The sequence below is a fragment of the Zea mays genome, chromosome 3 (genome assembly GCF_902167145.1).
Source record: "Zea mays cultivar B73 chromosome 3, Zm-B73-REFERENCE-NAM-5.0, whole genome shotgun sequence".
In the NCBI taxonomy this organism is placed as follows: Eukaryota; Viridiplantae; Streptophyta; class Magnoliopsida; order Poales; family Poaceae; genus Zea; species Zea mays.
The window spans coordinates 116,312,943-116,328,205 of record NC_050098.1 but is presented as its reverse complement, the minus strand read 5'-3'; the positions used below and the strand labels follow the sequence as shown (position 1 = coordinate 116,328,205).

Here is a 15,263-nt window from a genome sequence, read left to right as displayed (position 1 = left end):
CTTCCGTTCCCTTTCTCCCGTTCGCACGCCGCCTCGTGCACTCCTCCTCCTCCTCCTCCTCCCAGATCTCGTGACCATTGCCATTCCCTCCCTCCGCTACACGCCGAGCGCCCCCGTCCGGACCAGGCGTCTCCGCGGCTCCTAGTCCTCGCCCCCTCCCTCTCCCGTGGAGGACTGCCGCGGGGCGGCGAGGGAGAGGAGATCCGTCGGTGCTGGCTGCTGGTTGGTCGGCTGGTCAATCCCTTTCCATCGTTTGCTGGTGCGTGAGCTCAGGGTTTGGACAGTTTGGCCCCGTCTGTTGCGGATTGGACCCGGACTGGATTGGGTTCGTGTGGCTGCCGCGTCGGCGGGTGCTGATTCCAGCTTGTCCCCTCCCCCTAGATTGCGCGAGACGGTGCTTCAGGACTGCCCCCTGGCGCGGAGGCCGCACAGGCTCGGCGGCGCCGGCGGCGAGATGAAGGGCGCGACCATCCCCTCGGTCGCGATCATGCCCTCGCCGCTCTTCCTCTGGCGGTTTAAGGTGCCTATGTCTTTCAAACATTCCCGAGTCCTTTTCCCCCCTCCTGCTTGGCCTTTGATACGCTGTGAAGAGAGGAATAAGCGTAAGTTCAGCCCCTGTTCACATGGATACCGAGTCCAAGCTAAGTGCTCATTGCTTAATTTATCTCTTTATGAGGTTTGGCGATGCACTAATTCGTGAACGCAGCCTTTTATTAGTACATTATTATGCATTGAATTACTGTTAGTGTCAGGTTCTTTTAATTGTCGACTTTAAACCATGTTAGTATGCCCTGCACCATGTTCCTGAATCCTGAGAGCTAGTATCTGCTGAGGTCACATTTGGAACTAACCCAATTTCGATGGAGTTCGCAAGGAACTGCTCTTCTAATTAAAAAGCACGTTGTAGTGGAAACAATAACTAAGGGCCTGCTGAGTTTACAGTCCCCTTTATGCACTGTGAAATGGCAAGTGCAATGACCATTCAAGCGACAGTGATTCTAAGGCTATATTGCTTAATACAGCCCTTAAGATATTGCACTGCACCATTTCAAGAAACACAACTGTGCCCATATGAGTTGAAATATATCTAGTTTTCACCTTGCAACTAAGGAGTAAAAAAACTGACAAATACTAACATTTTTTTTTGGTTTCCATCTTTAAAGGGAACTTGTAGTTCTTGAGGAATTACTCTGTTACACAAAGCACATCGTAGAGACCTTAATATCTTATGGAGAGTTGAGAGTTTAGGAGAAATCACCGGTCAGACTAAGCTTTTTTGAACATTTACATCACACTTGAATACCTGAACTCCTGCGAAATGGTCTGTTACTTTAACATGGATGGCAAAATTACATGATGAGTTTCTGTTTGGTGTTCTCCTGTCACTTGGTATTGAATTACCTCTAAAGGCAGGCATGTGTTAGCATGTTATTTTATAAAGCTACTATTGATAACAATGTGGAACTGCAATCCTTTTTTGGTTTCGACGTTATTGTATGTAAACTAACCGCATGCAGTATCCGTAGTATTTTGTACCTAAGCTGCTAAGCGTAATCTCATAATTACACGAATGTGATTTGAGTCATACTTAATAAACTGCTAGTCTTCCGGCTCCTTTTCAGGTTGTGTTGTTTCTTCTATGGGGCTTATGTTGTTGCAAGGTCAGTCTTGATAATTTGCTCCATCAATGACTTTTGATTATGCATTACGAGCTTGTTTTTTGATAATTCGGTAATTCTATTGGCATTACAGATAAGTTGGGACTCGGTTATGAGAATGAGTGTTGATCTCAGAGACTTATTTCTTTATGAGGCTTTCTTGTACTATAATCCTCTTCTTCTTGTGGTGAGTTATCATTGTAATCCTGTTGTGCTAATTAAAGGTTATTCCTATATAATAGGCAACAAATTAAGGACCTCTGTTTGCATTTATATAACTGTGATTTTGTCTTTATTGTAGGCCTTGATGATTTGGTTGTGGGGAGTAAATCTATGGGTTTTTGCACAATCATCTGTGAATTATGCAAAAGTGTTTGATCTTCCACAAACACATTTATCTCACCGAGAGATATGGAGGGTATGCTTTCTCTTTTCATTTAATTTTTTTTTTGAAAAATGCTTCATTTTGAATTTCCTTTGGAAATGCATCTATAGCACTGGTTTGGTTTAAGTGGTCAGTTCACAACTATCTGTTCTGTTGAGTTGCACTACTTGCACTACAATAGTTTGCATCACAACTAGTCAACTACACTTGGTAGATTTCTGCAAGAAAGCATGCTTAACTTGCTTTTCCTGTGTAAAATCGTTGAGATTCGGGTTAGGTTTGAGGTCTAGGGCCAGGACCCCGACGCTTGGATGCCGTCGGGCTGGTGGTTGGAGAAGGACGCTGGCCGCGTGGCAAACAGTAGCGACAGATGAACAGTAGACGCGCGATAAACAGTGGACGTGGTGAACAGTAGCGTGATGGAGGAAGCACGAGCAAGATACTTGCCTGCTTGATTCTTTCTTTAACCAAAGGGGTACAATACATAGGCTGTGATCAGTGGCGGAGCACCCATTATGGCCTACTATGGCTAGATTCATACCTAAAAATCATGTTTGGTGTAGTGGTAAGTGTATACTGCTTGTAATCAATAGGTTACAAGTTCGAGTCCTACGTGTTGCATCATTTTTTTTCTTTTTTATCCTTCTTCAGCCATACATAATTATTATTCCGTCCTCCGCCACTGGCTGTGATAGCAGCCCCTAACAAACTAACCAACTCTATCTACGAGTTCCAAACTAATGTTTATCCATTTAAATAAACTTGCTAATGCTTGTCCATCTAAACAAACTAATTGATACTTATCCATCTAAACAAACTAGTTGATTTTATTAGGGCTGTTGGGCTGCTGGTCATAACAAAAATATACTCTACTGTGTTTCTTAAGCAACATGATTCACTGGTTCTGTTATGGTCGCTAGATCGGTGAGGGATTGGAGAGGGGTATCGATGGGCAGGAACGTCGGCCGGGGGCCTCTACCCACGGCCGAGCAAGAGGAGGGTTTGTCCCTTCTAATTCTTGTCTGCTTTATTTCTCATCCATTGATTACATAAATAGGCCGGTTGGCCGCCCCTATCTAGCTAGAGATCCTTATCTCCTAAAAACTCTCAACAAACTACTAACTGATAACCTTCCTAGATAATCTCAACTAATCTCCTAAATAATCTCAACTAATTTTCTAATCTTATCTCTAACTATCCTTATCTAATCCCCCTTGAGGGCCTATGGCTGCTGCTGCCGCAGCCCCTCCGTGGGCCTCCTTAGGCCCTGACACTACACCCCTCCTGGACAAGCAGCTCGCCCTCGAGCTGCCGCATAACGGGTGCTCAAAGACCGAGTATACTTGACCCAAAACCAAACACCTAGAAGACAAATCTTTTACATCTCGACTTATCTTATTATTCCGAATCTGATTTTTTACCCCATAAGATAAGGCAGACACGCACGTATGCAGCCACCTGGATCCCATGGACGCCATCTGCACGAAAGGGGAGCACATGGATGTGCACCTGGAATAGGTCGCAACAATAACCAGCGGAGGCGCCCTCGTGGCGGCCGGTAGCGGAATGTGGTGGCGCTAAATAGTGCGCCCTTGTTGATGACGAGGTGAGTGCCTTCCCTACCGCCGCTGTCGTAGAGTTGAAGTTCGTCGCCCGTGGGACACGTACCATGCTCGCACTTGGAGATAGCGGCCCGGTGCCACTGCTGATGGCCATCCGACAGGGTGAGGTCGCACCCCCGTGTGCCGAGGTCAACCGTCACCAAGGCTGTTTCGAGCATCTGCCGGCGCATCTCCCGCACTCTCTGTCGTGCAAGGAAGCCACGATCAGCAGCTTGTATGCCCACAGCCGCCGACGTCCGGAGCCGTGCGGACAACGCCAGCTGATGTTGCTCATGTTGCACTGCTGCCTTGATTTGCAGCAGCCCTTGCTCAACCTTCTGGAGCGTGGCTTGCATCTTTGTGAGATCAGCCCTTATGTTGGTCCACAAATCCCCCATCGATGGAGCTGGTGATTGCTGAGTCGTGGCTGCCCCTAGTGGCGTCGCGCATGGGGACGGAGACGCCGTCAACGAAGATGATGTGATGAAATTTGGCGTTGTCCTTGGGGATGGGCACGCCGGCGTCCAGGATGTGGTGACAAAATTGGCAGGCGATGCTGCCCATGGAGATAGGGACGCCGGTTGCCAGGATGGCGTGACGAAGGTGGCAAGTGGCGCAGCCCATGGAGATGGGGACGTCGGTTGCTAGGACGGCGTGACGAAGGTGACATGCGGCGCTGTCCATGGAGATGGGGACGCTGATTGCCAGGATGACGCCGCGAAATTGGCAGCAGAAGCCATGGGATCAGATCGAAACCCAAGCTAGCCGATACCAGATGTTATGGTCACTAAATTGGTGAGGGATTAGAGAGGGAATTCGATGGTTGGGGCTGCTGATGGAGGTGGTGCGGTACTGTTCGTACGTGAACAGTACTCGCGGTTACTGTTCACAGGCCGCCGGCAGGGGCCTCTGCCCACGGCCGAGCAAGAGGGGGGTTTTCCCCTGCTTGTCCAGGAGGGGTGTAGTGTCAGGGCCTAAGGAGGCCCACGGAGGGGCTACAGTAGCAGCAGCCATGGGCCCTCCAAGGGGATTAGATAAAGATGGTTAGAGATAAGATTAGAAGATTAGTTGATATTATCTAGGAAGTTTATCAGTTAGTAGTTTGTTGAGAGTTTTTAGTAGAGTTTTAAGGAGATAAGGATCTCTAGCTAGATAGGGGCAGCCAGCTGGCCTATTTATGTAATCAATGTATGAGAAATAAAGTAAGGAATAATTAGAAGGGAAAACCCCCCCTCTTGCTCGGCCGGGGGCCTGCCCCCGGCCGGCGGCCTGTGAACAGTAACCGCGAGTACTGTTCACGTACGAACAGTACCGCACCAACTCCATCAGCAGCCTCAACCATCGAATTCCCTCTCTAATCCCTCACCGATCTAGCGACCATAACAGGTTCATTTCTAGTTCTAAATCATTTTGATGAGTGTTCCTATTTTCAATCTGGTGCACTCAATATCAGAATTTCAGATGCATTTCATGTTTTCTGCCTTTTATCAATATTCTTTATGCTGCCTTCAACTCTTTTCAATCCGAAGCTATGTTTTGTAAGTCCTTCAATATTATTTGTATTTGACACATTATTTTGCTACGATGACACTGTTTTTGTTGTTGTTTTATTGACAGTGTGCTACTTGGCTGACTTTAATTGTCCCTACTAGCATGACAGCCTACCTATATCTGTACTCACATGGAGAAGTGTCTCTTGCAGCATCTCAACCAGTGTAATATCTAGCCTATTCAGTATTAATTCATTCACTGCTTTATTTATCTTCCTTTTGTGCTTGAGCTCATGAGATACTTTGGTTTATTTTTTTATAATTGCTTATTATGTTTGTGGTAGTGCTTCCGTTGAGCCAGCATTGCTTAAAAATAATTAAATTTATATAAGAATATAATTCCCTGGATTAACTCATTCATTATCTGTATGCTAAACAGTGTTAAGTGATAACTGGCATCTCGTCATAATAGAAAATCTGAGCAGTAGTTTATACAAGGTATTGATTTTACAGAAGATCTGAGTGGTAGTTTCCTATTTGTTAGCTTTCCAGTAATCCGTGATGACTGTCTAAAGAAATGACCCAAAACAATTCAGTGAAACATAGTAAGGCATATCTCGGCAAAGTATGAAGGGCATGCCTAGTGCAGTGGTGAGAACTGTCTCACTAAGTCACCAGGTCATGGTTTCCACATTTGCGGGATGAAGACTTGCCTCAGTTTATCCCTGGTTACTAAGCCCTAGATCCCACTCATGTGGGAGCCTCCGGTACTGGATCTGCCCTCCTTTTTTATATCTCGGCAAAGTAGGCACAAGATTGGTGCACATACTGATGGTTGCATGTAATGCTTTTAAAAATAAAATAAAATAAAATTGAAGAATGTGTTGCCCAGTCGTTCATTTAGTTGAAGACTAGAATGCTATTTATTCCATGCTCATGCGCCAGTTTTCAGATCCAGAGTGGACTAATTGACATATCTTTTTGCTTCTTTGCAGGTTCTCTTGTATGCTATTCTTCTGATGATCCTCCTTTCTCCTTTCGATATGTTTTACTTATCATCACGCTTTTACTTTCTGAGGACAGTCTGGCGTATAATACTGCCTTTACAAGTAAGTTGTACAATTTATTAGTGATGATAAATTCTTTAGTCATGCTACAAACAGTATGATATGATCTGTTGTGGCTAGGGTTACCTGATTGTACATGTGGAGGGCAATTGTATCGTAGCAAACTACTAATGATTCTCTGTCCCCTTTTCTGCAGGCAATTACATTTCCCGATTTCTTTTTGGCTGATATTTTTACATCCATGTCAAAGGTATGTGTTAGTTTATCGTCAAGTATTCGTTGTAGATTTTTTTGTTTGTTTGACACATCCCAACTTGGAGAAAAAATGACTGTACAGGACTTCTCATATCGTGTTCAGAATAATGTACAATACATTTCTTTAGTACAAATTTTACGTTTTTTTACTATAGACACATTCACGCACGATGTTCCTTAGTTTTCAAAATTAGAGAAGTGATGATTCTAAGTTGAAAGTCCATTGCCTTGAGTTATAACATGTTTTTTTGTTTGATGTTCTGTTCTGCCATTCCTTAATTTGCTTCAACTCTTACACAGGTGTTCTCAGATCTGGAGCGCTCAGTTTGTCGTATGGTGAATCGCCAGGTTGATTTCTTGCATGTGCTCTTTGCTATGCACATACCTTTCTCATCAGTTCAAAATCTTGTTGGAACTTAAATCTCGCTTTCCTATAATGTTTCTCATTTTCATATTTTACAGGTTGCAACAATCGCTTGGTTTGAAGCAGATTCTATTTGTGGCAGTCATTCAGTAGCGATTCCGCTTGTTCTCATGTTACCCTACTTGTGGCGTTTATTCCAATGTCTCCGGCAATACAAGGATACAAAGGAGAAGACATGTCTCCTCAATGGTATTCATTCATCAAGCATTAACTATGATTTTTTATCTGTCTCTGGAATAAACTTGCCATTTTTTTATATCTTAAATCCAGCTCTCAAGTACTCGACAGCAATTCCTGTGATTTTCCTTTCTGCTCTCAAGTACCATGTACATCCTGATCAATGGGTTGGCTTCTACCGGCCCCTCTGGCTTATCTCTAGTGTTGTAAATTCACTGTATTCCTTCTACTGGGATATAAAGCGAGATTGGGATTTGAGGTCTGTGGCTTCTTTACATGGTGACTTTACTACTTGTTCAGCGTCTCACACATCCCTATTGCTGCTGCTAATGAACTTTGCTTTACATACCTGCAGCATCCTAACCAGGATTTTCATGTTCAAAAACCCAAGCATATGGACATATCTTCTTTACGGGCAGAACTGGGTACGAGCTTGAACACTTAAATGCATCTTAGCTAGCTAACTCCCTGGACAACTTTGTGACCGGCCTGTTCTGTGCGAATTCGACAGGTACTCTACTGGGTACTGGGCAGCAATTTGGTCCTGCGATGCACATGGACGTACAAGCTCTCGGCGCATCTCCGGCACAACTACCTGACAGTGTTCACCATAGCAGCTCTGGAGATACTGAGACGGTGGCAGTGGGTGTTCTTCCGGGTCGAGAACGAGTGGAACAAGATGACAGCCAAACAGAACATGGAGATGTCATCCGACATGCCTTCCGAAGGAGACAGGCTACTGGATTCCAGTAACCATACAGTATGAGTTGAACAGCAGTCTCATAATTTTTGCGATACACAGATTCAGCACCATTCTTTTAGCGTGACCCATTTTTACGTCGACGGTTTAGATTTTGTATGTAGAGCTCAAAAGGCCAGGGATACGTAACAGGTTTCTATATAAAAAGTTGAAATTTGTTGGCACTACGGATGTAATCCTCTTGGAGGATGTGTACTTTTGTAACCCACTTGCATCCAACAGGAGGCATTTGTTGACACATTAAAGAAAAATAGTAATGCTGAAAATCATGAGTTTTTGGAACCGTAATTATCTCTTTTATCTTGTTCATTATCATATTCTTGGTGAGTACCGTATATCAGACAGACTGCTCGTGTGGGCATGACATTTCACGTCACCAGTTTATCGGATGGCTGAGACCTGATGAAGTAACATACAAGAAGCTGGGTCTAGTGGTATATGATTTGATGATCCAATCATTGTATCCATCCACCCACAGAATGAAGATATTTTGGAAATAAAAAAAAGGCCTGAACCCAGAACACAAATGGAACATTTAATACAAACATACTTTGTCTAATTACTAGCTAGAGCATGATCCATAAAAACATTAAGACACCAAGCACAAGCAGGTAAGCAATTATGCAGAAATGCTAGCTCCCAAAACAATCCTTGCATATATCCATGGCTCCATCCTTGCAGTAACTTGCATACATACATCTACTGCACTAGCACTACATCGGCGAGATTATTTAACTTGCATCTGTTCTTGACAGTCTACACAAGAAGAGGCGAACTGGATCATGTTCCATGTGCATTTGCTTAATCTGCACAAGAGACTAATTCTATATTACAAAAGCTACGGCGCCGAGAAGGCGTCGTCGAGCGGCCACGGGAGGTGCCGTTCGGTGCCGTCCATGCCGTCCGGCTCAGCGGACCGCGGCGGCGCCTGCACCATGGAGCGCAGCGTGTCGTGGAGGCGGTCGTGGCGCCTCCGGTGGCGGATGCGGCGCAGCACGGCGTCCCTGTCCAGCGCCCCCGCCCCGGGGCGCAGGTACAGGCAGCTCGTCACCGGCGCGGCCTCGACGACGCTGCCTTCGCCGTCGCCGTACCCGGCCGGCGGCGGCGCGTTCTTGGACACCATGGAGGACGACATGGCAAGGCAGGTGCTGGTTCCTCCCCCTGATGAGCTAGCTGGAGAACAGAGAGAGCAGGTACGCTAATGGCGACGTGAGGAGGGAGAGAGTGATGAGCGAGATTGAGAGGGGTGAAGTGAAGGTGGCATTGACGGAGCGTGTATTTATAGACGGCGATGGAGGTGGAGGGGGAGCTCAGCGTAATGACCACTCTAACCACAATTATTTTTACTCCTAATCATTCATTTGAAAATTGGAAAGGGACTCCAAGCTCGAAACAGGTAGCTGCCGGACATGGTTTCACGTGTCATCGCCGCCTGTTTGCTTTGTTTATTCGTCTCATCAGCCATTGACAGTTTGACACTGTGATGATCCATGATGACTCCTCCAGCACATTCGACCGTCCTCTCCTTCACCTTTTTACTGCCTGCTAATGGCACGCGTGTGCTCCCAGATGCGTGCTGTCACCCGCCAAGGGCAGCCAGTAAAAAAGGCCGGGAGGTAGGATCCTAAAATTAGTTGTAGTGTAGGGATTCTACATTCTAAACCGTCTAGTTAAAGCGTTAGCTAATGCTAATTGGCAGATGCACCTTTATTAACTAATAATTAGTCTATTAGAGCATCTCCTAGTCTTTCTAAATTCCACTCTCTAAATTATTATTTGAAGAGTTATTTATATAAATACCACTTTTTATATTTTTTAACCTCCAACGTTTTTTCTATATCTTTTTTACACTCTAGAGAGCTATTCACGTTTTCTATCTTTGGCTAGTAAGAAACACGAAATAGAAGATAGCTATATTTAGATAATCATTTAAATAAGATGTTTCCAGGTATTTTTTTTCACATAAATCTATATTTATATCAGTTAGGGTGGGAGAATATAGAGAGTCTCTAGGAGTTGCTCTTAATGGAGTTAGAATAACTGAAATGAACTGTAACTTGACAAAAGATAGTATTGCCCCTTATCCTTTCAACGTAGCCCTCGCTCCTCGATCTTCACCCGACGCTCGCCCGACCTAATCACTCGTTGGCAGAAGGCCATACTCGCCCGAATCGTCGCTGCTTCACAGAAACGATGTGCTCGGTTCCTATTTATTTTCCCAATCTAGTTCAATTTGTATCACTCTTCGAGAATTTTTGTAATCTTGTTGGTTTGGAACTCTCTAACACTAGCTTGTTCATTCTTGTTTACATCTGAGCTAGTGGTTAGTGTTGTTCTCGCAATTTTTACTTGTGTAGTAAATTACTTGCTCTCTTGTGCTATTAAGCTTGTGTTGCTTAGTAGCTTTGTTTAAATTTGTGTTACCTAGCTTGTGTAGTTTTGCTAGTAGAGTTGTGTTAGTAGCATCTCCAACAATAACCTATACTCGATACTCGTTTTGGATGCAATGCGGGAGAATACCTTTATATGGATGACCATCTTCTCAAACGTGTGTTTGGATACCTGGTTGGACACGATAACATTAAGGTATCTTCTTCCGGGCGAGTGCGTAACCAAACGTGCACTTAGATTCCCATTTTTGTATATTCTTGTTGGAGTTAGCCTTAGAGCCAAGCCATAAAGCAACGTTTTCGTGCTGCCAAATAGCTTGCTATATTATACTCTCTCTGCCCTAAATTAAAATTTGTTTTAGAGAATTAATGAATTCATACAATACTTAATATATGTGTTTTACATATGCGTCTAGGTTGATCATCATCCATTTAAATATAGACATAAAAATTAAGAGCTAAAACGAGTATTGTTTTGGAATAGAGCGAGTAATAATTATACGGGGTTTCTTGGAGGTAGTGTTTATTATTTATATTTCAATAGAATCACGAACCTACTACTACAACCCTTAATTATCTTCATTCTAAATTATAAGCTAGCTATTTAGTTTATATATATATATATATATACTGTATTTATATATTACACCTGGGTGCATTTAATATAGAGAATGCACTCAGGTCGAACCTACGCGCCAGGAGCACCTGGTCTGAGCCAACCGCCCCACCCAGGCCGAACCGACGTTTCGTCTTCGTCCCTCCTGCACGCTCCCGACAGAACCTTTTCACTTTCCCGCCCCCGCCCCTCTTTCTCCGCGAACGGCTCTTCCGCGAATGACTCAACTTCTTCACTTCCCCGGCGACGTAGCCCGCGCCAGAGCCGTTGCGCGCGCGCCCGCGCTCGTCTTCGTCCCTCCCGGACGCTCCCGACAGAACCTCTTCACTTCCCCGCCCCCGCCCCACTTCTCCGCGAACGGCTCCCGACAGAACCTCTTCACTTCCCCGACGACGTAGCCCGTGCCGGAGCCTATGCGCGTCCGCGCCCCGCGCGCCCGCGGCCGCCGTGCAAGCGCATCCGCCCCCTCTCCCGTTTCTCTGTCATTTGATCGTTTTCTAGGTAAGAGCGTAACTGCTTCCACCCAATTTTTTTAGTGTTAATCTAATGCGGAGTATATGTTGATAATTAGGTTATCATATTATGTGTAACTGTCCATTAACCTTGTTGCAATTTGGAGGACCCGTAAGTACATTGATTTTGTCGGATTTGTTTTGTTATCTTCGGTAATAGACTGGTAATCCCCATTTTTCCCCCAAGTGTTGCAACTAGTATTATCCGTTGATTGCAATTAGTAATTGTTGTATTTTGTGCGGATACATTTCATTTGAATAAGCAGTTTGTGTTCTAGATTATCAACTAATATGTTTCCACTTTTTGCAACTGCAGTGTACCTTATTTTGCAACTGGTCCATCACATAAGTTGCAACTGTATAATTTTAACTTTCAACCCACATACATCATTCCTGTCTTTTGCAACTGTGCTCATATACAACTAGTTATTGGTTTAAATTCATTGTTGCAACTGTCCCAGTAGTAATTATTTTAGCAGTCTTGTTGCAACTGGCTTATGGCGCATGTGGCAATTCTATCCACTTTTGACTTTTTTCATTATCTGGAACTCAACCACACACACTAATGTGTGTTGCAGCATTAGTGTGTATTGCAACTATTTTTTGTTCCTATTTGTACTGTGTGTTTTAGTTTGTTGATTAGCAATTTTTGTTCCTATTTTTAGTTTATTGATGTGCCAAAGCAAGCAGGTCAAAGCGATTGTCTTTTTTGTATGGAAGTACATGGAATATTACGACGGGGACAAAATGACCAAAGAAATCAATCCGGTGAGCCATGCTGTCAACTGATTTTCTATCTGTTTTGGTGCTTTTTTGCGTGTTTTATATGTGTGCATCATAATATAGTCACTGACCATTATGTTTTTATGCCATTGCCGTTCAAGGGCCCGATATACAGATGTGAGTTGTTGCATTACCAGATCTTCCACCCTATGAACCAAGCTAAAATTCCTGGATCGCTGGATAAGTTTAGAATTGGTGGTCGTTCGGTGCCAATTGAATGAGATAGTAGTCAGTCGAACAATTAGATTCATGCAAAACAATCAGTTGTGTTATGCAGTAGCCAGAAACTTTTAATGTTGTGTTTTGGTTTTGTATACCAGTATTGTTGGAAGCACACTCCAGTAATGTTGTTTAGGTTGCAACCAGCGCACTGGTTCCATTTGCAACTGGTCTATTCATCTAGTTGTTATCGTACTCTAAACTGCAGTTTCCAATATTGTTTGAAAAATCACAGTCATTGCAGTTGCAACCAGTGTATGTTTTAGAGTTCCAACTGGATTATAATCGTAGTTGCAAATAGTGTATGGTTTGCAGTTGCAACCAGTGTATATGTTGGTGTTATGTACCCACCGGCGAGGTGGAGCCCTCCCAGGTGAGGCAGGAGCCACCCGGACGAGGCGGGGCCCGCTCGCAGTTGCAACCAGCGTATATGTTACAGTTGCAACTGAAATTGTAATCGTAGTTGCAACTGACCATCACCACTCTCCTTTTATTTCTATGTGTGTAACCAGCATGATGGCAAACTTTGCAAACCTGTATATGAGTAGTAGCAACTGTTATATGATAATAAAACAAGATAGATTTTAATTATATGTCTAGACGTAAATAGATAACACAGATTCATCTATTATCCAGTGTATACATACAGTTGCAACCAGCGCAACTACGATGTTGCAATTGGTTGGTCATGTGTGTCCAGTGTTTTCAGAACAGTCACACAGTCATTATTGAGTTTAACTTACATAGAGTTATAAAATAAGATAAAATTGAAATATTACATTGGAGATTCAGTCAGATTCATAGTCATTCAGAATCACTTTCGTCCTGGTAATTAACATGGCAAGTTGTCGCCCTCCTAATTCTTGCAATCACCGCGTGTGCTGCTGACTCCTCCACGGCCATAGTGCACCCAGATTGCTGTGTCTCATCCCCCTCACTCTGCGCCTCGTCTTGATTTCCATCTAGTCCTTTTTTATTGTTGGGCGACCTCTTTTTCTTGGAGTCCAACCTACAGTTTTGGCACTTCTCTTTTTGTCCTTGTTCTCGGCCGCTCTGCTTCTGTTTGGGTTCTGAGGGCATGTTGTGCTATAGTGCCCCCTAACATGGCAGGTTTGGCACTCTCTTATGCCCTGACCCCCACTATATGTGCTGTATGGATTAGTAGGTTCCACACTATTTTTAGCACATTTAGCAGGTAAAAGAGGTAGGCTTCTTCCCTTGTATCAAATGTTTGCCGCACCCTGGGGACAAACACATCAAGTATGTTTGCATCCTGCAGAACAACACGCAATCATGAGTTTGCAATTAGCGGATACCCATAGTTGCAATCAACAAGCAACAAACGTTGCAACTAGAGCAACAACACACCATGCAATGGTAATCAAGGAGTAAAAACAGAGACTCAAGTTTGCAATTAGAGGATACCCCTAGTTGCAATCGACAAGCAACAAACGTTGCAACAGAAAATCAACAAACCACACAGTTGCAATCATTAGTTGCAACCAATATTGAACAAACGTCGGTGGAGCAACAATTTTTTGCTTCTTTTTTTTTCTTACCGGATGGAACAGCTGGGCTGCATCAGGAGTGACCAGCGATCCAGGTGGAATTGAAGGCGGTGGCGTCAGCAACGTCTTGTGATGCAAGGGATCACCTGATCCGCCGCGTACACCCGCTCCCGCTGTCGCAATCGGAGACGGCAATATCGGATCAGCCCCTCCAGCCACAACAATCTCCAAGGATTTAGGGGAGGAGCATCGAGGCGATTCAAGGTGCGGCAGCGACGGTGGGGCCATGGATCTAGTGTTAGAGGATCAGAGGAAGGAGGAGTCGACGGGTGAGGGAGGCGCGGCGGCGGAGGACAGGGAGGCGCGCTGACAAAGAGGCGCGCGGGACAGGGAGCGCTCGGCGGCGGGGAGGGGGGGAGATGGTGGCGCGGGGACAGGGAGGCGTGCGGCGGCGGCGAGGGGCAGGGAGGCGCACGTACAGGAGGGCCGAGGGCGTGCTCTTATGGGGAGGCGTGCTCGGCGTGTTAGGTGCTCTGGTCGGACAGGGAGTCTTGGGGTATGTACATCCACAAACTAAAATACACAATATATATATATATATATAGCAGGTATAACGTGAGCCCTGTGCTTCGGATATTAAAGAAAGCCCAGGTCGGTTACGTGGTCTGGTCCGCTGAGACAGGCGCGCCTGTGTTACGCGGACAGACGGCATGCAGGGCAGACGACGCCGTTACGCGGTTGGTTCAATGGCAAGGCGGTAAACATTTGGAAGTGGTGCGGAATTATAGGGAATAATTTCCACATGCAAACGTGATTACTCTGTTACGTGGGCGCGAAATTTATGGATCTTGCATGGGGTGAAATGGCGGCGGGTAAATAGAATGTAGAATAAGATGTTGAAGGATATGGCATAGAATCGGTAGTGTACAAAAAGTGCATAAATAGTATATACGTTGTGGCGTAAAATGTTGAGTCATTGTGCGTAAGTGTTGTGTTAGGGAAATTAGTTTTATATGTACATCGCTAGAATATCGGGACGGTTTCGGAAAATAATGGAAATACCCTGGAAACGTGGATGCGGTTACTTGTATAGTATCTGTGATTTCCTTTCATCGGAAAAAACACCACAAGGCCTGCATAACTATTTGGAGGTGGAGATGGCCGGCTCTGGAGAGTCGCCGGCGATGGTAGGAGGTGGCGTTCATCTTGATCCAGAGACAGAGGGAGGAGTTGATGGTAACTCACTAGTCACACCTCCTGCTCTACTGGGTCCTGTAATCGACGAGATGAGCATAGGGGAAGAAGGAGAACAAAGGGTCCGACCTCCTATGTCCAATATTAGCTCCAGGGAGATGGATACGCCTCAAATACTGCATTCACATGTAAGTCCAATTGTTGTGTTTGATTCTTGATTGATT

At 44.8% G+C, this 15,263-nt stretch overlaps 2 protein-coding genes across 2 annotated transcripts; one reads left to right on the top strand and one right to left on the bottom strand.

The window, feature by feature from the left end:
- Positions 1-8,099, top strand: LOC100284958 (EXS, C-terminal). The gene is made up of 13 exons (NM_001157853.2): positions 1-259; positions 382-520; positions 1,623-1,661; positions 1,753-1,845; positions 1,960-2,076; positions 5,262-5,357; positions 6,130-6,243; positions 6,398-6,451; positions 6,757-6,804; positions 6,919-7,069; positions 7,151-7,316; positions 7,413-7,482; positions 7,569-8,099. Exons 2-13 carry the CDS (start codon positions 455-457, stop codon positions 7,821-7,823), a joined length of 1,269 nt encoding a protein of 422 aa, NP_001151325.2. The 5' UTR covers positions 1-259; positions 382-454; the 3' UTR covers positions 7,824-8,099.
- Positions 8,100-8,454: 355 nt separating this feature from the next.
- Positions 8,455-9,070, bottom strand: LOC100274980 (uncharacterized). The gene is given in 1 exon segment (NM_001149211.1): positions 8,455-9,070. A coding segment is annotated over 1 exon segment (297 nt). The 5' UTR covers positions 8,953-9,070; the 3' UTR covers positions 8,455-8,655.
- Positions 9,071-15,263: the final 6,193 nt, after the last annotated feature.

Coding starts and splice junctions, on each gene's coding strand:
- LOC100284958 (NM_001157853.2), top strand. CDS start 455: ATGAAGGGCGCGACCATCCCCTCGGTCGCGATCATGCCCTCGCCGCTC. Junction 521..1,622: donor TCTTCCTCTGGCGGTTTAAG/GTGCCTATGTCT, acceptor GCTCCTTTTCAG/GTTGTGTTGTTTCTTCTATG. Junction 7,317..7,412: donor AAGCGAGATTGGGATTTGAG/GTCTGTGGCTTC, acceptor ACATACCTGCAG/CATCCTAACCAGGATTTTCA.